The sequence below is a fragment of the Rhinatrema bivittatum genome, chromosome 5 (genome assembly GCF_901001135.1).
Source record: "Rhinatrema bivittatum chromosome 5, aRhiBiv1.1, whole genome shotgun sequence".
In the NCBI taxonomy this organism is placed as follows: domain Eukaryota; kingdom Metazoa; phylum Chordata; class Amphibia; order Gymnophiona; family Rhinatrematidae; genus Rhinatrema; species Rhinatrema bivittatum.
The window spans coordinates 94,211,546-94,236,056 of record NC_042619.1 but is presented as its reverse complement, the minus strand read 5'-3'; the positions used below and the strand labels follow the sequence as shown (position 1 = coordinate 94,236,056).

General features: G+C 40.8%; 1 protein-coding gene across 1 annotated transcript in view; it reads right to left on the bottom strand.

Annotated features, from left to right (window-relative positions):
• Positions 1 to 24,511, bottom strand: part of PAN3 (poly(A) specific ribonuclease subunit PAN3) — a 315,850-nt gene that overhangs the window by 148,556 nt on the left and 142,783 nt on the right. Inside the window, exon 9 of the mRNA XM_029602606.1 lies at positions 12,979 to 13,140. Coding sequence (XP_029458466.1) covers positions 12,979 to 13,140 — 162 coding nt within the window. The remainder of the gene's footprint in view (positions 1 to 12,978; positions 13,141 to 24,511) is intronic.

The window sequence follows — 24,511 nt, the reverse complement described above, 5'->3', positions numbered from 1 at the left end:
AATCTCTAGTTGAATCAGGTAATAGACCATGAGATAGGGATAATATGGTCACCTATGTTCTGTGTCCTGTTTGTGGCAACTCCTTGCCTTGTGTGTCTGTATTGTTTATGGGCACCTTTCTGTTTCATATTTCTTTGTAGCTTCTCTGCCTTAGTGGGTGTCCTCCTGTACCCTTGTCTCCAGTGAACTGCCAGCTTAATTTCTGTCAGCCACCAGAACCTATGGGCTCAACCCAAGGTGGAGGTGGCTGGTCAAGCAGAAGATCTTATCAAAGCCTGGTCCCGCATCGCCAGCTGTTCCCAAGTCCAGTTCTGCTCCAGTCCAGAGGAGCCTTCCCCTATAACCAGCCAGTGTGGCTCTGACAGAAACAGAGAAAAAATAATATGATGGCAGAGGAGGAGTGGAAGGTCCAGCTCGCCTACTCAATTTAATTTCTGGTGGAACGTTATAGGTACTAGTTGATCTCTGACTTTTCCTTCACTTCTTTGCAACTAAGGATCTCTGTGCTTATGCTTTCTTGAATTCTATTACCATTTTTGTCTCCATCACTTTACCTGGGAGGCCATTTCATGCAGCTACCACCTTTTTTGTGAAAACATATTTTCTGAATTTGCTACTGATCATCTCCTAGAAGCCTTGATCTAGAGCTTTATTTCTTCTAAAAAGAGCATCTCCCAGAAGCTGCATACTGTGACCTCTTGTTCTAGAACTTTCTTTCCTCTGAAAAAGTTTTGTTTTTTTTTTTTGCATTTTTTTACACCTTTAAGATGTTTAAATATTTTAATCATATTCTCACCATTTCTCTTCAAGGGTGCGCATATTTAAGTCCTTAAGTCTCATCTCATATGGCTTTTGGTGTAAAATCTGACAACTGTGCTAGCTTCTCTCTGCATCATCTTTAGCCAGCCTCCAGAGTGGCATACAATATTCTATATGGAGGTCTCAATGTCCTGTAAAGAGGCATCATAACCTTTTTATCTGCTTATTATCTATGTATCCTTGCATCTCTCTGGTTCCTGTCACTTCCATATCAGTCTGTTTCATTACTTTGAGATTATTAGACATGAGCATCTGAAGGTCTCTGTCCTAGTTAGTGCACATCAGCATCTCAACCCCTATCATATACTGCCTCCCCTGATTTCTGCACCTCACATGCATGATTATGCACTTTTTTGCATTGAAACTTACCTGACATAAAAACATAGCAGCAGAAAATGATCATATGGTCCATCTTGTCTGCCCATCCACATAAACTGCTCAGCTCTATAATCCCTACCACTCCCTCAGAGATCCCATGTGTTTGTCCCATTCTTTTAATAATTCATATGCTATCCTTTTCTCCACCATTTCCTCTGGGAGGCTGTTCCATGCATCCACAACTCTTTCTGCAAAGAAATACTTCCTTAGACTACTTAGTCTTCCCCTTTCACCCATAATCTCCTTTCTGTTAAAAGAGATCTTTATGATATTCAAATGCTTCTATCATATCTCCCCTATCCCACTTTAAGTTGCCCCATATGCTTTATAACAATGTTTCACAAACCTGATCAAGTGCATCACACAAGTCACCACTATCTGAAGCTCAGATTCAGACCATCACCTAGGTTTTGCTCTCAGCACTTCATGTCAAAAGTCACTAGAGGTAGCTGAAACATGTAAGAGCTCCTTTCTGAGAAAATGTATAATTATGTATGCCTCTTCTTCATAGCTTCAGCATAAGTCCTGGAGTGTGGTAATTAATGTGCAGCATGCAAGGCATGTATAGCCATGCCTCACTGTGTGTAGTGCTCACAGAACCTCATCTTCCCCCTCTGGAGCTTGAGTCCATTCAGCCTGTGTCTTATCCCCAAGCTCTGTAAAACAGTGTTCACTGAACACTGGATGTGACAGTGTTGGGATCAGCAGTAATGGAGGAACTCTGGCAGCCAAATGCATCAGAGAAGTTAACTTACCGAGCTGGCTGCCTGCTTCATTCTAGACTTCTCTTTTCTCCAGCACTTGTACATAGAGGAAACTGGTATATTGTGACAAGTTCATGTGTCTCAGTCCTCTCTCCTCCTCCGTTTTAAAATTTAGAAGAAACTGGTGGATCTTTCAATGCTTCCCTAGCTCTTCTTTAGATTATATGAGTCCTCTCCATAACTACACTGCCCGCCCCATGGAGGGTAGTGTGCCACACATTTTTGTTAAAATAGGTTTGCCTTGGGCTTCTAAAGATTGGGAAACACTGCTTTATAATGAAGAATACAGACTATTTTAGTAGCCACACTCTGGACCGATATCATCTGGTTTATATCCTTTGGAAGGTGCAGTGTCCAGAATTGATCAAGTACTTAATCATGCATGCCTCAAGGTTTCTTAACTCACTTCTTCTGCCTCCTCCCTCACAGGTGTCCAATCTGTTGTAGATCGTAGTGACATCTGCAAAAAGGCAATCTTTCCCTAAATCCTTCGCAATATCACACACAAAGATATTGATTACAACCATGCTTGGGACAGATCCCAAAGGCATTCTATTAATCATTCTTCTTCATTCTGAGTGAACTCCATGTATCATTATACACGATTGTCTTATTCAATTGGTTTTTAATCCAGTCCATCATGTTAGGACCCATCACAAGGCTACTCAATTTATTTATGATCCTGCCACGAAGCTTTGCTGCAATATATTTATACCACATTCAGATGCAAATCTGACACCATCTTAAGTGAAAACTTGTTTTGCTTAAGGAATTTTGATGAAACTTAGTATAAAATGGTTAAGCCATTAAGGCTGGCAGTTCACTGCATGTTCATGGAGAAGTAACCACCACAAGAAATTCAACTTCCAGGTCCGGTACTTAAACTCAAAAGAGTAAATAGGCTTGAAATGGGCGTTCAACAGTTTGATAGAATCATGCTGACATCCAAAGATACTGCATGAGGTTTTAGGGAAGGCTTCAGTTGAAATAAGCCTCACATACACTGGACAATAAAAATCATGTGCAGAAATTGGGTTTCCTTCTACAAGAAAGGGCTAAGTGCCAGTTGTGTTCAGATGAATTCTAATTAGTTTGAGACCAGACTCAGATGTACAACCTATTCAAGATATTTTTGTCTGAAGCAAGAAAAGGGATCTAAGGATCTGACCTCAAAACAAATAGCAAACCTCCTCCATTTAAAGCCATGTAACATTCTGATGGATTCTTTTCTAGGAGCCAAAAGGAATTAACACATTTTCTCAGAGTTCATGGGTTCGTATTACAACCCTCTCAACAAGGCTGTGAGGGTGAGAGACTGGATTTGAGATGAAGTAATGACCTTTGGCTCTGAATGGTCAGCTTAGGAGAACATCCAATCCTCATGTCCAAGAAAAAAGAGGAATTCACATGTCTCATGGCTAAATCAGTACCTTGAGGTTCATGGTTCCTCTTTCTCTTCTGAGTTTTACCAAGGTTTTAGCTAGCAGGGGTACTACAATATAAGATACAGAAGATGTATCCCTCAATAAAAGGAGACAGCATCTGCTACTAGCCTGCTTTCTGATCTCCTCCTAGAGCAGAAGATGGTGTGCTCTTATTCAGATTGTCGTAAACAGACATCTTGCACAGACCCCACTTAAGGAAGTCTGATTTGTGTATCTTGATCCAGGAACTATTCATGGAGGTGCAGCAGGTGATGACTGATAATTTGCCAGAAATGTTCTCCTTCTGTTAGGTATGCAGCTTTTAGTGTTCTTTCTTGAGTGAATACCTAAATTTCACACATGACCAGCATCCCAGCACAGGAAATGGGATTATGTTCTTCTCTGCTTGCTCAGTTAGAAATGGATTATCTGATTGATAACCTGCAAGAGAACAGTTTTGTTGACTACCTAATTCCTAAAGGCCCTTAGAGCATTTAGATCTGCCTTCATCTCAAGTAAGTTGGTATGAAATGATTTTTCCAGAAGCTCTGTTTGTGTAGCTCTTCTACATGAGCCAAATTTAGATGTATCAGTTGTTGAGTGTAATTTGATATGGAGAAATCTGAAAGTAAAGACCCTTGGTCAAATTGGAACGGGAAAGCCACCAAGACAGTATTTTCACTCTTACATGACCACAATACAATCATGACGTCTGTGTGTGGCTCAAGCCCAATGAGTCTTCAAGGTTCATTAGGCTTGTCTCCTAGAGATGTGCCATGGAAGCAACATGAAACATTACAACCATTCTCATTGTGGACCAGACTGCCTTGATGATTGTGAATTATTTTCCATATTGCAGCCACAATGTTTTTGGCTCTGTCATTAGGGAGATAGGTCTTGGCTTGAATAGTGTCTAGAAGGGACCCTATAAACTCCAATTGGAAGGACAGGCTCAGAGATGAACTTGTGATGTTGATCATGAAATCTAGTAACCAGAAAGCTTGGATGTCGATTTATACTGATTTACTCGCTCATATGCAAAACGTGCTCTTGATCAGCTGATCAGAAAAGGTAGGGTAACGTGCACTTTGTCATGACATATTGGTAACATGCTGAATCAGACATTTGGTGAAAATCCCCAGGGCAAAAACTAGGCAGATGGTAGCACATGATATTGGAAGTGTTGTGATCCTACCACAAATCTCAGATACCTCCTTTGACTTGGAAGTATCCCTATGCCTGTGTAAGTCTCTGAGGTCCAAAGAGCATTACCTATTTCCTTAATTTAGAAGAGGGAGAATGGAAATCTTGAACCTTTCCTTTTTTAGAAATGTGTTTAAGTCCTTTAGGTCTAAGATGAATCTGACCCCACTCTTATGGACAGAGAGGAACCACGAAGTACCTGCAGAAAAATCCACACCAATGGTGAGACAGGTTCAAAAGGACGGTAAGAGGGGAGAGATTTATGGATGTTTTGAGAGCAGGCTGACTATCATGGTATAGTGAGATACAAGAAAAATTCCTGACTTGCTTAGAAGCTGTGTATCTTCTTATAAACAGGAAGTATAGAGTGTGGATGTTCTCAAATACTATTCTGAGTATCCTGCAGAAATAGGCATTGCCACCAATTCCTTAAGTGCCTACAGGTAGTTCAGGAGACCAAGTAAAGGGTCCCTGAGCTATCCTGAGACGTCAAAATCAGTCTTTGCCATCATTTACACAAAAGTGGCAAAGGAAATGTCCTTTGTAGGAAAACAATTTTATGCAGCTTGTGTGGAGAGGTTTCTGAAGAGAAGTCTGGATAGTAGCTCTTTAGCACTAGTCTAAACAGATGAGTCAGGCTCAGAGACTAAAGACCTCTCAAATTCAGATTCCTGTAAAAACTGAGGAAAGGATAGGTTTGCTCAGCACAGCAGGTGTAAATGGTACATATTTAATTAAAAGCTTACAGGAATAGAGGCTGAGGTGGGCAATGTCACATTTCTTCACAATGATCCACTGTGTCTGTGCCAACACAGAGGATCATCCCAGTATCGACATGGTTAGCACCCACTATGTTGTTAGCCAAGGAAGATCACTTGACCCATGCGATTCAGGATGTCTGATGTACCAATCGAACCATTTAAAAATCATCTCGTCTAGCTGAATGCAAAATGCTGCTAGAGATAATTCATGGGTAGCCCTTTTAGAGGATTTCATGTTTTTGAAGAATGCATCCCTACACATTTAGCACTAAACATAATGATCCATGAGAGATATATATTAACACTTCTGGCTCCTAAAGCAACTGATTTGCTTTTGAGACATGGTGAGGAAAATTGATGACACAAAATGAAAAAAATTCTCAAAAGAAAAAATGTGTTGAATAGAACAGTTGTTGTCCTGATTGGGCTGACACTGAATACAGATTAATGGCAAAGATCAGCTACTTCCTAATGGAATTGCACCATAAAAAAAGTTAACTTCAAAAAACTGAAAACATGACTAGGATGTTACTGGGAAGAAGGAAAATGTAGCTGCAATAGTGCTAACAACCAAGTTGAAAAGGCCAGTGGCAAAAAACACTGCTGTAGAGTGGTCTAGGAAATATCCTCTTCTGATAGACTAAGAAAAAAATACTGAGTAGTTAAAAGTCTGGTGGTGCAGGGAAACTACCATATACTTATTTATGTACATTTGATATTCCGCTTTTTGCCAGGTTTGGTCTCAAAGCAGACTACAGAAATTAAGACTTAAATAATTATAACATAGTTTAATATAGTTAACACTGAGTGGCATTATATGGTGTAAGGACAACTTTAATGTTCCTAATGAGCTGGCTGGGGAAAGGCCTGGTTAAATATCTATGCCTTGGCTTTCTTCTGGAAAACAAGATATTGGTTCCAGGCAGAAGGCTAAAGGAAACTCATTTCAAATCTTGGGAGCACAGCAGCTGATGGCTCTTCAATCTTCTGCAATTCAATTTGGCAGGTATGGGGTGGGGTAGAAAGAAGAGCCTTTTGTGAGGATCAGAGCTCTCCAGCTAGGGTGTAGAAGGCAAAAAGATGGATGAGATACTCCAGGGCCTATTTGTTCACACATTTGAAAACAAAACAAAGGATTTTAAGTTTAATCCTGGTTTCAAATTGGTAGCCAATGTAGTCTATAGAAGATGGCAAAGGATGACAATGTAGAATCGGAAAAAATGGACTTTATTGAACTTGCCCGACTCTGGCCGAGTTTCGCTCACATGAGCTGCCTCAGGGGCTATGATACATAAATAAAAACAATTAAAAGTACACACAAACATAAATAAATGTAAACCTATGATGTAAACACCACATAAAAATATAAAATCATATAAAATGATATAAATAGATAAAAATTACAAACACATTAATGAGAGTTCGTGTGTATGTGTAAAATGACATATACCATTATATCTCATATATAATTATATTATATATACCATATATCATATATCATATATCATTATATCATTTATCATATATATATATATATATATATATATATCATATATCATATATCATTATATACCATATATCTCCCTCTTGTTTCTTTCCTCCAGAGGTGTACGCACTGTCTTGAGTTTGTGAATGAGAGGCGCGGAAAATAAAAGATGATTTATGTTACGATTGCATGCGTGGTGAGTGATTGTATGCTGGTCCGTCTGAAGGTGTCATTTACAGTTGTTTTGTTTTATTACTATATATTTGTTAGGCATGACTCATGGTTGTGCGTACCAGCGATTGTACTTTTTAATCTTTGCAGAATAAGGGTAAATTCATGAGTTTGTTTATGGGTCAGTGAGACTAATGAGCCTACATGTTATTATAATAGGAGGATTTATAACTTAATCATGATGTTTTTTGAGCCATTTTTTGGAATATTAACACCTATGTCCATGACTGTGGATTTAATTTTTATTCATTATTTTGTTTTAAAAGAATCGCATCACCACCGCTTGCACAACCATCTATGAAGTACAAGTGCTTGTTTTTTGTATACGCCAACACTGGGCATGCTGACTGTCCAAACTTGATGTAAAATTACATTGAAACTGCATAGAGCCAATTACATTGGTTCAAAAAGGTATTGTCATTCCTATCAATTTTTGTAACCATCCACTTTTTTTTTTTTTTTTTTAGTCATGTTTTTTAGGTATATTTACATATATCTTTACCACACATTTAGTGGTTTTTTTTAGTGATTATCTTCTAACCACGTTTTTTAGTGATTATCCTCTAACCATATTTTTTAGATTATCTTCCCTCTTTTACTTCTGTAGGCTATTTGGAAAATCTGCAGTATTATACTCCTGATATCTAATGGTATTAGATTTTTCCCACATTATGTTTGTTGCCATGATATAGACATCTTCGATGTCATCTGTTTTTCTAGATACTTATTTGTCTTATGTTATAATGGTATATGTCATTTTACACATACACACGAACTCTCATTAATGTGTTTGTAATTTTTATCTATTTATATCATTTTATATGATTTTATATTTTTATGTGGTGTTTACATCATAGGTTTACATTTATTTATGTTTGTGTGTACTTTTAATTGTTTTTATTTATGTATCATAGCCCCTGAGGCAGCTCATGTGAGCGAAACTCGGCCAGAGTCGGGCAAGTTCAATAAAGTCCATTTTTTCCGATTCTACATTGTCATCCTTTGCTGCTAGCCACATTGGATCGGTTACCGGTTTGTTTTCTTGGTCTATAGAAGATGGGCGTTATGTCTGGAGAGCTCTGGAAAGATCTTCTGCAGTGATAGATGACAGTCATAGGACCTGTGTGTGACAACTGCATATGCTTGTCAGAGAAATACAATATATTTAATTGGATTTGTTGGATTTAATTGTATTTGTAGCTTTATACATTTAACAGTCTGCTACAATGACTCCCCCATCCCCCAAATAAAAGTAAAAGTTAATTTTTCTATGTATACAGATCAATTGTTTTCCCAGTACCAGTAACATAAAAACACATAAAACAGCATATGATTTTTGTTCAAAGCTAGCATTGTTTTATTATCTAGGTGAAAACTTGTTCTCTTTCTTTAGCATAAATCAAGTTTGCTTATTGGGTATGGTCTTTTCTGTAAATAGTAGGATAAATTAGCCATAAAATGTGAGTTTCTTTATCTGGCAGCACCAAATAGATTAATCTCTCCTACCTAGTATTAGAGTTTTTAGCCGTACTGAGCATGTGTGGAAGTCCCACGTAGGCGCTGTCTCGTCAGTGACCTCAGTGAATTTTAGTGCTAAGTATATGTAGATAGACGACTCTTCAGGAAGGAGGATGGGTAATTACAATGGCTAATTCATCCTATGTACGGAAAACACTATTTATAGTAAGCAAGCTTACCCATCGATAAACAAGACTGAATTAGCCATAACATGTGGGAGTCCCAAGCTGATGATTGCAGCAGAGCATTTACTGAATAAGCATGGAACGTTTACTGGACTTCATCATGGAGAGTAGACTTTCAGGTAAACAGGCTATACAAAAATGCTTCTTCAAAAATACTGTCATTCCTTGAGAGGTTGTCTAGACATAAGAACATAAGAAATTGCCATGCTGGGTCAGACCAAGGGTCCATCAAGCCCAGCATCCTGTTTCTAACAGAGGCCAAACGAGGCCACAAGAACCTGGCAATTACCCAAACACCAAGAAGATCCCATTCTGTTGATGATATTAATAGCAGTGGCTATTCCCTAAGTAAACTTGATTAATAGCAGTTAATGGATTTCTCCTCCAAGAATTTATCCAAACCTTTTTTGAACCCAGCAGCACTAACTGCAGTTTGTCATAGATGCTGTTGTATAGAGCACTGGCGCTAACAGAAGCTGTTGAAGTATGTGATACAGAGTCAAATGATTCACAGATCAATCACAGAAGAAGCAACTGCAGATAATCATTTCTCTGCCTTCGGAAGGCTGAAGTAAAGGTTTCACCTTTTGTATACAGTTGTGCAGATATTTTGCTAAGTAGAATTGGTGGAAAGAAATCTGTGCATTTAATAAGGAGCTCTGAAAAACTCTTTCCAAACTGTCAAGCATCCTGGGATTCTTCCCTGGTGGTGTATTAGAAAAAATTGTGTTCTTTGTTCTTTTTGGGACAGATCAATGGCAACAGATTAATGAGGTAGTTGGACAAATCCCAAACCTGGGTATTTCTGTACCATATATTTAAAGTTCTAGCTTTCTCGCTACTGGGGCATAGGAAATGGGATTTTCCCGCATTCTCATCTGTAACTGTTGTAGGATTACTGTGAATCAGTATAGCTGCTGGTTCTGCTGGTGTGTCTAAAGACTTGAGAAAACCAAAGTCTATACATTAGGATCTTTACCTTTGTGTACATTAACTTCTAGAGCTCTACCCAGCTTAACCAAAACTTTGAATAAGAAAGGTCTTCAGGAAGACAGGAATGCTCTGGAGGCTCCAGAGGTGGGTCAGAGGGTATTGCTGTCAGCCCTTCTTCTGAGCCTAACAGCATGGACCCAATAATGAAGATTGTAATTCAGGGGTGTCCCTTGGTTATCTCAGAGGGGAACAGTCATTGTGCCTTATTCTCTGAATGGCAAGAGAATGTAGTGGGGATGAATCTCTTAACGGATATTCTGATGTTGTGTTCACCTGAATAGGGGAAACTGGAACTCCATCTCGAGGGAGTATGCTGGAAATACCTGCGAGAGACTGGAATGCTTTATTTCTTTAGCCAAAGAGCTAAGGAAATTTTTCACCAGCTCTGTTTTTTTAGTTGAGTGGCTGATGTGTCCTCTGATCTTGAGTAGGCAGTGAAACAAAGAACAAAAGAATTGCCATACTGGGTCAGACCAAGGGGCCCATCAAGCCAAGTATCCTGTTTTCAATAGTGGCCAATCCAGATCACAAGTACCTGATCAAAATCACAAACACTAAACAGATTCCAACTTGCTACTGTGCAATGACTATATTAAGTCTTCCAAAACTAGTATAGTCACTTGCCCTTCTTATGGACTCTGTAATAATTGAACTGGAGCTCTAGTAGAAATCAGCGGTGCCAGGGAACTCATAGGATCTGGCATCAGTAAGTATAAACCTTCCACTAACCACCTTGGTAGTGTTAGAGCCCTATCACTTTGTTCTGATCTGGGACACCTTACATAGAGCTGAGTTGTAATGAGATAGGATGCAAGTTTTTGGGAGAGATTACTTGATTTGGGTCTCGAAGTAGTGAATATACTTAAGATTTATATTTCACCATTGTATCTGAAAACTGGAAGGTGGTCAAAGTAACCCCGATATATAAAATGGGATCTAAAAATGATCCAGGAAACTATAGACCAGAGAGCCTGTCTTCAGTACTGAGAAAAATTGTGGAAACTATTATAAAGATTAAAATCACAGAACATATAGATAGATATGATTTAATGGGGCACAGCCAACATGGATTTATCCAAGGGAAGTCTTGCCTCGCAAATCTGCTACATTTTTTGAAGGGGTGAATAAGCATGTGGATAAAGGTTAACTGGTGATGTGGTGCATTTAGATTTTCAGAAGGCGTTTGACAATGTTCCTCATGAGAGGATTTTAAGAAAACTAAAAAGTCATGGGATAGGAGACAATGTCCTTTTGTGGATTGCAAACTGGTTAGAAGACAGGATTACATTGGTCTGTATTCACAGTGAGAAAAGGTAAACTGTGGAGTGCCTCAAGGATCTGTACTTGGACCAGTGCTTTTTAATATATTTATAAATGATCTGGAAAGGAGTATGATAAGTAAGGTTATAGATGAGACAAAAGTATTCAGAGTAGTTAAATCAGAAGCAGATTGTGATAAATTGCAGGAGGACCTTACAAGATTGGAAGATTGGGCATCAATATGGCAGATGAAATATGTGGACAAGTGCAAGGTGATGTATATAGTGAAAAATAACCCTTGATGCAACTACATGATGTTAGATTCCATTTTAGAAGTTACCACTCAGGAAAAAGATCTGGGCATCATAGTTGATATTACATTGAAATCGTTGGCTCAGTATGCTGTGGTGGTCAAAAAAGCAAATAATGTTAGGAATTATTAGGAAGGGAATGACAAAACAGAGAATGTCATAATGCCTCGGTATCTCTCAATGGTTAGATTGCACCTTGAATACTATGTGCAATTCTGGTTGCTGCATCTCAAAATTGATACAGTTGCACTGAAGAAAGTACAGAGAAGGGCAATAAAAATGATAAAAGGGCATGGAATAGCTACCCTGTGAGGAAAGGCTAAAGAGATTAGGGCTGTTCAGCTTGAAAAGAGACAGCTGAGGAGGGATATGACAGAGGTCTACAAAATCATGAAAGGACTTGAACAGGTAAATGGAATATGTTATTTACTCTTTCAGATAATACAAGGACTAGGGGGCACTCCATGAAGTTAGCAAGTAGCACATTTAAAACAAATAAGAGAACATTCTTTTCCACTCAATGCACAATGTGGTTAAGGCAGCTAGTGTAGCTGGGTTTAAAAAAAGGTTTGGATAAGTTCCTGAGGGAGAAGTCTATAAACTACTATTAATCAACAGAGATTAGCCACTGCTTGTTGCGGCATTAGTAGCATGGGATTTGTTTAATGTTTGTTTGGGTACTTGCTAGTTACTAGTGATTTGGATTGGCCACTATTGGAGACAGGACACTGGGCTTGATGGACCCTTGGTCTGACCCAGTATGGCATATCTTATGTTCTTATGTTATCTTCTTCCATGCTGGTTATTCCATCGGCTCCGCTGAGTGTCTCTGCTTCTTCTTCAATGCAGGACGGTCCAAACTATTCAATCCTGAGTACTTAGCCTGCCTTCCTGAAGGGGGAGTTTTTGAGGAGCTCCTGCTCAACATTTTATCATGCAAAGAAGTCGATGTTGCACTGTGGGAGGAGGACAAACTGCCACTTCTAAGAGACTTACATAGTTCCTCCATTTTATAAGCTCTGGCACGTTGAGTTCGCAGGGACATCGTCCACAATTATAACAGTCTGATTGTGGTCCAGATCTAGGCAACAATAGCAAAGTTTGTGTCTATCTGTAACGGATATTACCTTGCCGCAGATACAGTTCTTGAATCCTCTAAACTGTGGCCTTCTTTTTGACAGATATCATGAGGAGGCAAGTGTTCTAACTTTTTTATATATTTTTTTTGTAGTTCTTAAAAGTGCTGTTTGAGGTGCTACTGAAATAGCAAGGAGACTATGAAGACACAACATTAAGAAAAATTTGAAAAATTGAAGAAAAAAAATCAGAAAGAGATGGAGTAGTTATGCTTGCTGTACTCAGACGAAAAAAAAGACTATGGAGGCTCACAAGGCAAAGCCTGCGCAGGAATTCCCACACATGCTCAATAGGGCTAAAAACTCTACTAGCTAGGAGAGATGAGTCTATTTGGTGCTGCCAGATGAGATCACTTACATGTTATGGCTAATTCAGGGCTGCTTATCGAAGGAAAATTATTTTATTTTAAAAACTTTGGCTTAACATTTATGTTTCAAATGCAAATGTTTTAGATTGACTTAAGCATATGCCGGACTGAAGTTTAGAAAGGGGCTTAAAATTTTCTCACCATGTATCCTTCGAAGGCAATATGGCAAATCGTCTTTGCTATTTACAGCTTTATAGCATGATGTGGAGTACCCAAAGTTGCTTGATTTCTGTATCCGATTAGGTGGTGGCAGTGGTTCTAAAGGGAAAAGGCTGTGGTAGCTGTCAACTTCTGAAGGAACTCCTAAACCATTTGTAGAAAAATGTTAGAAAATTCATTTTTGTGGTAATATGTTAAATATGCTCATGTGTTAAAGTTTACATTACATTAGAACACGGTAAGATTTAAACCAAATTAGGACAAGCAATAGGAGATTCCATTAAGTTCAGCTTACTTACTGTAAGATTAGATCATACAATTAAAGGCACGTAACAATTTCTTTACTTTTTCTCAGCAGTTAATGTTCTCACTTTTTATATATCTATTCTATAACATCAGTTAATCAGTATTATGAAACTAATGGGAGCAAAATCTGCTAGAAAAACATCTTTGAGCATTAAAAACCCACTTCAGAAAGGAAAAATATTGTGGTGTAATCTGGACATCAATACTTGTAGGCAGTGACAATTTTCTTAAACAAAAAAAAAAAGGTACCAGGTCGAAGCCTCCACCTTGCACTTCAGCTGTAAAAGAGAAAAGGAAGTAAGTTCATAAAGGCTCTAGGTCTGTGACCTGGCAGAAAATCACCATTGCCTGCTGGGAGTTTAAAGTTCAGAGGGCCATACCTCATGACCCATCAAATTTTGCCTATCACAGAAATGGCGATCTTCAGTCCGAGTACTACAAATAGATTCTTTGTTCAGGATTTACCCAATGAACATTCATGAAGTACAATTGTATGCATTTGATCCAAGATCCAGGTTAATTTGCAAAATGTGGTTATTCCAGGCAACAGACCGTTTGCAGGACTCCAGTATCAGAGTTTGCCATTCCTGATTAGTCAGGTTTCTTTATGTGGCATGGTATTCATCTGGAATTTGCCTTTACTCTGGATCATCATCCAAGCAATTTAAAAGAGAACAATAACTACTAAGGCCAAGAGAATAAACATGGAGAACTGAAGTGAGTGAACCAATTTCACAAAAAAGTTATTCAGAATCAGAATAATGTCAATAGAAATAAAACAGAAATAACTCCAAAAGCATAAAAATGTTATCTGCTTTCATTACCTTTTCTCCTATACACAAAGAGAAAGAAAGCATGCTAACAGCAGCAAAATAAATTATCACTACTCTCATTTTGCCTGTTTTAAAAAGCTAGTCATTCTATTCCACTAGCCAAGGAGATGTACAAGTTAGAAGTTTCCAACTCCAGTCCTCGAGGGCCACCAATAAGCAGTTTTCAATGGATATTTATCAAATATATTTGCATGCACTTCGTATAAGAAATTGATTAATTTGCATAGCTTTGTTACTCTAAAAAGAAGACCTGTTTGTGACTTTCTATAAGGGGAGTAGAGAATACTTACCTGATAAAGGGGGTTTCAATAGAGAAGGATCAGAAGTGAAGAAAATCAAAATAAAGTTTATTCTACACAAATGAGATTTTATGTAAAAACAGGTCAGTCATCGATAGTAAATATCATATATGCTCATCTAGATAATTAGAGTGTAGATGATATGGTATTTTGAGATAAGAGTACCATATATATGGAGAGCATTTATCTACTATGTATTAGACATTGCTGTTATTTTGAATAAAATTCAGTTAATGCTGTAGCATATATTAACTAATCCATCTCAAATGGCAGTTATGAATATAAAACTGGCCCAGTTTAAAGGCTCTTTGGAAATTTTTTTTTACACATAATTATTAATAAATACTCATGAATGTTAAGGAAAATCATTTGGCACTACACACAAAATTAAAATATTAAACAGCAAACTCAAGGGCCAAAGTAATAAAATATGAGTAAAAACTGTACGCTAAATTTTAGCACACATTTCTTTATTCACGTGCTGAACAACAAGTTAACATCCAGTGCAGTAAGCTAATGGTATGCAAATACATGAGGAGATTAAAAAAAAAAAAAAAAACCGCTAATAAAAATGTGCACACATGAGTAACAAGTGCACCAAGCAGCCCTAATATGAGTAGCATACGTATGATTTGTGTGCATAAAACTGAAAAAGCACACTAGACAAAGTGACCTTAGCTAAGGAGGGTAGATGGGTGAGCATATGGATGGGTTAGAGGATTGGTGGTTTGTAGTTGGAAGAGGAGTGTTGGAAGTGGGTTTTCCAAGACACACTCCCTCTGGTAGACCCTGCATAAAGCAACCCATTCTGGGCTACACAGAGATGGGCGAACCATCCACACCCTGGTGGTAGGCACAGATAGCATACAGGTGCACCCCAACAGAATTGGTCTTTAAGCCAGCATCTGAAAGGTGCAGGAGGTAGTCAAGCAGTTTCAGTGTGGAGCAGAACAGGTCCAAGCCGTGGTGCTCACACCACATGGAAAACCTCCTCCACTTCAGGCCATAAGACGTCCTAGCGGAAGGCTTCCTGAAAGCCACCAGGACCCGAGACACCTCATCCGACAGGTCGAGGGGCTGTAGAATTAACCTTTCAACATCCAGGCCATTAGGGACAAGGCCCTGAGGTTAGGATGCTGCAGCCTGCCCTGATCCTGTGCGATGAGGTCTGGGGAAGTCCCCAGACTGAATGATTCCTAGAGGGAAAGATCCCGCAGGAGCGGGAGCCAGATCTGCCTCAGCCAATGAGGGGCTATGAGGATCATGGTCCCCCCATCCTGTTGGAGCTTCAGGAGAGTCTCTGTCACCAGAGGAAGCGGAGGATAAGTGTTCAGAAGGCCCTTGCCCCAGTGGTGGGAAAGGCATCAGAGGCTGGCTTCCTGTCCCCCCTGTACAGGGAGCAGAACTGGTCCACCTTCCTGTTGTAGGGGGATGCAAAGAAATCCACGTCCAGGGTGCCTCAGAGACGGAAGATCCGATCTGCTACCTCCTGATTCAGGGACCATTCGTGGGGTCGGAAGTCGAGACCCAGCCTGTCTGCCACCATATATTGTCCGTCCCAGCTAGATACATTGCTCAGAGCACCATTCCCTGGGACAGAGCCCATGACCAAATCTGAACTGCTTCCTGACAAAGGAGGAACAACCTTGTACCTCCCTGCCTGTTGACATAGCACATTGCCAGTCTGGATTCTGGACAGTTTTGTTGGTCAGCTGATCTCTGAATGCCCAGAGCACGTATCCGATCAAGCGGAGCTCCAGGAAGTTGATTTGACACTGTGTTTCCTGGGCAGACCGTAGACCCTGGGTATGCCCACATGGGCACCCCACCCCAGGGTGGATGCATCTGTAGTGAGCACAATCTGGGAAGGGGGGAGATGGAAAATGGACCCCCTGCTCCAAATTGGGCAGACTCTCCCACCATGACAAGGAGTCCCAGAGAGGCGGATAACCTTGGATGTGAACATGGAGGTCCTGGGTGGCCTGCTGCCACTGGGACCACAAGGTCCATTGAGCTCTGTGCATATGTAAGCAAGCAAAGGGGGTAACATGATCTGTTGCAGCCATGTGACCCAGGAGCCACAGCATGCAATGAGCAGAGACCTGCCAGCTCTGTTGGACCACTCCCGCAAGGGACGCCAGCACGAGTGCCCAATCGCAGGGAAGAAAAGCTCTGGCTTGAGCAGTGTCCAACCAGGCACCAATGCAGCTCAACTGAGGTGACAGAACAAGTTGGGACTTTGGGTAGTTGACAAATCCCAGGCATTCCAACACCCGAAAGGTCAAGCACAGGGGATCATAGTGCTCCCTCCTGAGTGCTGCTTTTTACCAGCCAATCCTCCAGGAAGGGAAACATCTGCACTCCTAGTCTACGGAGGTGCGCACCCACTACGGCCAGATACTTGGTGAAGACACGTGGGGCCGAGGCGAGGCCGAAGGGCAACACCCTGTACTGAAAATGGCGCTTGCCCACGATAAACCTCCTTTGACCATGGAAAATCTCGATGTGGGCATACGAGTCTTAAATTGAGGGAGCAAAGCCAGTCCCCACTTTGCAGGAGGGGAATCAGGGTGCCCAGAGAGACCATCTTGAATTTTTCTCTTTTTAGAAACTTGTTCAAGGCTCTCAAGTCCAGAATAGGATGGAGTTTCCCAATTATCTTTGGAATAAGAAAAGATCGGAAGTAGAACCCCTGCCCCTGCAGCAGAATGGCCTTAACTGTCCTGGCCATTATGAGGGCAGAGAGCTCAGTCAAAAATATTTCCTATTATGAGGTCAGATGCCAAAAGGGGAATGGGGAGAGTCCTACAGGACACCCAGGAAGTTCAGCAGATACCCTTGATGAATGATGGATAGAACCCACTGGTCCAAATTGACACTGGGCCAATGGTCCACAAAGAACTGCAGCCGGCCACTGACTGGAGGGTCTGGCGTCACCAGGCATGGACGGCTGGCTGATGCTCCCTCGCAGCCAGTCAAAATCCCATAGCGGGGTTTGTCTGGATCACTGACTGAGGTCTGGGGATCCGCTGTTATCTAGGGCAGCCCCTAGAACTCATGTACTGGGAACGGGTGCAAGAGGCAGGAGGATAGTATTTCCTCTGGTGATAAAAGGACCTTCTCGGGCCTTGCCGAGAGGACTTCCTGGCCGAAGATGGCGGGTCACATGTACTGGCAGAAAGATGTTGCAGTGTCTCATGGTGATCCTTCAGCTGAGCCACAGCATCCCTTCACCTTGTCACCAAAGAGTTTAATCGCCAGTAAACAGCTGGTCCGCGAGCTTCTCCTGCACCTCTGGCCGGAGATCAGAAGCTCGAAGCCAGGCCATTCTATGGGCACCAATTCCCGTGGCTGCTACCCTTGCCGCCATCTCAAACACATCAAAGGTGGAGCGCACCTCATGTTTGCCACATTCAAGGACCTGCTGTACGACCATTAAAAAAGCATCCTGCTGCTGCTGGGGCAGGCACTCAGACAGGTCCTAGATCTGCTTCCAGAGATTTTAAGAATATTGCATCATGTACAGCTGATAAGAGGCGATACAGGCGATCAGCGTGGCGCCCTGAAACATCTTCCTACCCAGGGCATCCAGAACCTGTGTTCCCGTCCTGGAGGGGCTGAGGCATAGGTGCGAGAACGCTTGGCATTCTTAAGGGAAGACTCCACCACAACTGACTGGTGTGGAAGTTGACGTTTCTCAAACCCGAAAGCATGATGGACCAAGCAAATCGCATCAGGCTTCCTATTCACTAGAGGCACAGAGATGTGGTGTTCCCAAATCTGAAGTAGCAGCTCCTTAAAGATCTTGTGGATGGGAAAGGCCACCACCTATTTTGCAGCATCACAAACTGGAGAACCTCCAGCATTTTGTGTCTGGCATCCTCTTCCGTTAGCAATTGGAATAGAATGGTTTCTGCCAAGGCCCGCATGAACCCAGCAAAAGTTAAGACCTCAGGTGTGGACTGATGCTGTTCCTCCAGAGGAGACGGCTCAGACTGGAGTCATCGGAAGAAGACTCTGAGGTATTACCCAAGTTGAGGGTTTGGATTTCTTTGACCCGAAGAGCTTCTCCATTTTACCCAGGCTGGCACACCAGCCTTTGGGGGTCATCTGGCCACAAAAACGACACCCCCAAGCGTTGTGCAATGCTGTCAGGCAAAGGATACACACCTTGTGTGGATCCGTGAGGGACATGATCCGAGAGCACTGGGGGCACCGACGAAAACCCGACAACCCCATAAAAGACGACCTGGCAAGTGGTCGATGACCGGCAGATCCCAAAAGTAAACACTACCAGGAACTGACCACACAGAACGAAGAAAACTTGCTATGCCACTATCTAACTAAGCCGGGGGAATGGAGAGGGACCCGGCACAGGAAAAGAAAGCCTTCCAAAAAAAACTAGAGCATGAGCTCCACAATCGCGAGATGACCGCTCCATGGAAAAAGAGGAGACTGAAGAGGAACCCTGCATGGATGAGTGAATAGTGACATGCTGGGCATACTCAGTGTGCCAGTCAAACTTAGGTTTTCTGTGCCGGGCTCCATCGGACGATGTCACCCATGTATGAGGGCTACCATCCTGCTTGCCCTAGGAGAAAAACAGCTTCTTAGCTCTTCTATAACCAGATTGCAGTCCTGCAGGTGCTGGGTAGTCTGAATCCATTAAGACTTTGTTCCATTAGATTTGTCTTATATGGAGAGGGTGCCATAAGAGAATTAAATTATTACAACCAAGAGGCTTAGCATTCTCAGCATGGAAGAAGCCAATGGCAGCTAACTCTGAATTATCTTCCTTTGTGGGATCGCAATGTCTTGTGTTATATTTTCTTGAAGACAGAATTTGGACTGTATTATGTCTAGCAGAGCCCCTATAAACTATTTGCACTAAATGGTTCAGACATGACTTGAGAAAGCTGATAACGAACCCTAGTCAATGCAACATTTAGATGATGCACTCTTTTTCTTGTCCCGGTCAGAGATGTGCTTTCAATAAGTTAAACTTCCAGGTAGGGAAATACGTGCAATTCTAGCTTGAGTAAAAATGCCATGACCACCAGTGAGTGGCACACCAGGCTGTGAGCTGGGGCCCTGCGTGCCAAAGAGCTGGCAAAGATGGAAGATTTGTGCAGCATAGCTTGCAGGGAGGCCAGGTCCCAAGGGCTGAACAAGAGGCAACATCAGAAGTATTCAGGGGCACAGCAGGAAGGGAGCCTCTGACCCATTTGCCAAAATGGGAGCAATGACAGGAGACAAAATTCATCAGAGCAGAAGTTAGGCCAAAAGAAAGTTCAAATATTGGAAGTTTTATGCTCTTATCCCAAATCAGAAACATTTTTTGTGACCTGAATATATCTCCATGTGGGTGTAAACCTTTTTGAGGTTCAAATAAAATAGCCAGTCACCTTGAGTTAAAACAGGGAGAATGGTGCCTATGGAAATCATCATGAACTCTTCCTTTTATTTAGGAATCTGTTCAAGACCCTTAGATCTAGGATGAGTCTCAATACTGTCTTACTGGGCACAAGGAAGTACCTGGCGTAAAATATCTAACGTTTCTTCTATGCTGAGATATGCTCGACTGCACTGACCTTAAAAGGAAAAAGATTTCTAACTTAAGCAGGCCTTGGCAAAGAGTCAACCAAAATTACTTTTTTAGGTACAAAATTTGGAGGGATTTCCAAAATGTGTAAACAATTTTGACAATCCGAAGAACCAAATGATCTGAGGTTTCAAGGGGCCAATAGTTGATTAAAAATAAAACACACACAAAAAAAACCCAAAAAAAAAAAGACATATCCTACTCCCAACTGCCTATTTTCTTCGGATCCAGTCAAAAACCATCCCTAGTTTTGACTAGCTAAAGGTGTAGTGTTTCAGACTTCTCAATTTACCGTAGTGATTGCTCAAGCTCTGACTTCTGGGTCTAGAAGGCCTTCTGAAGTAACTCAGAGATGTTAAAGGCAGATTGGAGCTGGAAACAGACAGCCTGGAAATTGGTCCATTTGTCCTTCATCAAGTCCACCGTCTCATTTTCTTTCCACAAAGGTTTTTGTCCAAGCATGACATGTCCACAAGCCATACTTACACATTATTACTGAAGCTCGATATGTATGGCCATTGAAGTCTAAGGGTGTTAACGGATGCAGCAGAGTCTTTCCATGCTGTTCTATCCATAAGGGAGAAACTGAGTGAAAATTTATACTTTTATCTCATAGGATATATAATTAGGTTGCCATGGAGAGCTGGTAGACCTCTATGTAAGAAGAAAGCCATAGTGTTCTGAAAATGTCATTTCCCAATAAAGTCCAGAGTTTTACACTTATGGGCTATGCTGGGACACATACATGCATCTTAGACTTTCTGGATCTTTTGAAGTGTATTCTAATACAATGCTCTGATGAAGTAGCTAGATTCCAGAGCTGCTTTGACTTATTTCGTATTTCCTTTCTTATTAACAGGAACCAATGAGTATGAGTGTTCAGACATCCTCTTCTGAGGAAAGGGTGAACAGACACTGCCATCAACTTCTTAGGTGTGCCCTAATACAAAATAAAGATTCTCCTGAGATGTGTATTTGCCAGTCTTTCCACAAAATTGGGAAAGGCAATATCCTCTGGAAGGGAATATTTTTTCTGATTACAGATAGAGCTCTTAAGGGAGGTTAGGAGATAGTCTTAACTAATGTTCTCAGACAAGTTAGATTCAGAGACTCCTCAGACACCTCTAAAAGTTGAGGAGTTCTAGGACATGCCAGTGTGAGAACAGCACAAGATCAAGACATCAAATGCTCCTCTCCTTGTGCTGAAGAGGCAACATCACTCAATTTGTTTGGCACTACCATTGACACAAAGGACCAACCTGGCATTGATGCATCCCATATCAATGATAAGATCGCTGGAGGTGAATTACTCAACCCAACATTCGGCATGAAACTGCCCAGTGCATATAACTGTGCATTTGAGATGCTAGTTGAATACTTCCATGATCATTTGATTTTTTTTTCTCTTGCTTGCTATGAAAGATCACTAGTGACAAAAACTGGAATAGGTCTGGTAAGGGACAGCACATACTCAAAGGCCAAATGGAAATATTAGTTGGAGCCCAGCAGATGGATATTCGGACACTGGCAAAGTTTTGCCTGAGTAGTCAAAGGGTCATCCACTTTGGAGCACAGAAATTTTCAACTACATAGAAGTTGTACAATAATGAGTAGAACCTAACTTCAAAGCCTCCAGTTGAGGCTTAGTAGTCTTCCACTTAAACTCACAAATGGATTCTTTAGAACCCTTATGACTTCAGTGGGGGAACAGGATTTGTTTTAACTCATGGGTTTGTCTTCAGTCTGAGGTGTAGAATCAACTAAGCATCACTTTACTTTAATAAAGCTTGGTCAGCATCCTGGGCAATCTCTTTAGGCTGCAAAGCCACTTTCTAGCTGAACTTAAGAAGTTGCTATATCAGGTCAGAGCAAGGGTCCATCAAGCCTCGCATCCTGTTTGCAATAGTGGCCAATCCAGGTTACAAGTACCTGGCAAGTACCCAAATATTAAGAAGATCCCATGCCATTAATGCCAGTAAATAGCAGTGGCTATTCCCTAAGTCAATTTGATTAATAGTGGTTAATGTATTTCTCCTCCAAGAACTTATCCAAACCTTTTTTAAACCCAGCTATACTATCTGCCCTAACCATATTCTCTGTCAACAAATTCCAGCGCTTAATTCTGAGTTGAGAGAAAAAAATGTTCTCCGATTTGTTTTAAATGTGCTACTTGCTAATTTCATGGAGTGTCCCCTAAACCTTCTATTATCCGAAAGAGTAAATAATCAATTCACATTTACCCATTCTAGACCTCTCATGATTTTATAGACCTCTATCATATCCCCTGTCTCTTCTCCAAACTGATCAGCCCTAACCTCTTTAGCGTTTCCTCATAGGGGAGCCATTCCATCCCCTTTATCATTTTGGTTGCCCTTATCTATACCTTCTCCAGTGTAACTATATATATATTTTTTTTTTTAGATGCAGCAACTAGAATTGTAAACAATACTCAAGGTATGGTCTCACCATGGAGCGATACAGAGGCATTATGACTTTTCCATTTTATTCACCATTCCCTTCCTAATAATTCCTAATAGGGATGTGAATCGTTTTTGAACGATTAAAATTATCGTCAGATAATTTTAAAATTGTCCAAAATCGTTAGAGTGCACAATACAATACAAATGCCCCCGATTTATCGTCAGGGGCATTTGTATTATATCATTAAATAGGGCGCGGGAAAACCGGCACACCAAAAAAACCCTAAAACCCACACCGAACCTTTAAAACAAATCCCCCACCCTCCCGACCCCCCCCCCAAATGTTTTAAATTACCTGGGGTCCAGTGGGGGGGTCCCGACGATCGGATTTCCCTCCCCCCCCCCCAGCCAAAATTGATTGTTAAGACGATCGATCACACGATTCACACCCCTAATTCCTAATATTGTTTGCTTTTTTGACTGTTGCAGCACACTGAGCCGATGATTTCAATGCATTATCCACTATGATGCCTACATCTTTTTTCTGGGTGGTAGCTCCTAATATGGAACCTACCATCATGTAACTACAGCATGGGTTATTTTTCCCTATATGCATCACCCTGCACTTGTCCATATTAAATTTCATCTGCCATTTGAATGCACAATCTTCCAGTCTTGCAAGGTCCTCCTGCAATTTATCACAATCCGCTTGTGATTTAACTACTGTCAATAATTTTGTATCATCTTCATATCTGAATAACTCACTCGTCGTTTTCCTTTCCAGATCATTAATAAATATATTGAAAAGCACTGGCCCAAGTGGAATTTGTGAGGCAAGACTTCCCTTGAGTAAATCCATGCTGTGATCCATTAAACAATGTCTTTCTATATGCTCTATAATTTTGATGTTTGGAATAGTTTCCACTATTTTTCCCGGCACTGAAATCAGACTTACCAGTCTATAGTTTCCTGAATTACCACTGGAGCCCCTTTCAAATATTGGGGTTACATTGGCCACCCTCCAGTCTTCAGGTACAATGGATGATTTTAATGATAGGTTACAAATTTTAACTAATAGATCTGAAATTTCATTTTCGATTTCCTTCACAAACCAGGGGTGCATACCATCCGGTCTAAGTGATTTGCTACTCTTTAGTTTGTCAATCTGACCTACTAGGTTCACAGTGATTTGGTTCATGTCATCTGACTCATCACCCTTGAAAACCATATCTGGAACCGGTATCTCTCCAACATCCTCATTAGTAAACACAGAAGCAATGAATTCATTTAGTCTTTCTACAATGTTTTATCTTCCCTAAGAGTCCCTTTAACCCTTCAGTCATCTAACAGTCTAACCGACTCCCTCGCAGGTTCCCTGCTTCAGATATATTTTTTAAAGTTTTTATTATGAGTTTTTGCCTCTATGGCCAACTTCATTCCGAATTATCTCACTAGCCTGTCTTATCAATGTTTTACACTTAACTTGACAATGCTTATGCTTTTTCCTATTTTTTTCAGCTGGATCCTTCTTCCAATTTTTGAAGGGGTTTTTTTTTGTGGCTAAAACAGCTCTTTCACGTCACCTTTTAACCATGCCGGTAATCATTTTGCCTTCCTTCCACCTTTCTTAATGTGTGGAATACATCTGGACTGCACTTCTAAGATTGTATTTTTAAACAATGTCCACGTCTGTTGAAAACATTTAACCTTTGCAGCTGCATCTTTCAGTTTTTTCAAACTATTTTCCTCATTTTATCAAAGTTTCTCTTTTGAAAAGTTAGTGTTAGAGCTGTAGACTTACATATTGTCCCCCTTCCAACCATTAGTTCAAATTTGATCATGTTATGATCACTATTGCCAAGTGGCCCAACCACTGTCACATCTCTTACCAAATCCTGCGTTCCACTAAGAATTAGATCTAAAATTACTCCCCCTCTCGTCTGCTCCTGAACCAACTGCTCCAAGAAGCAGTTGTTTATTCAATCCAGGAACTTTATATCTCTAGCACGTCCTGATGTTACATTTACCCAGTCAATATTGGGGTAATTGAAATCT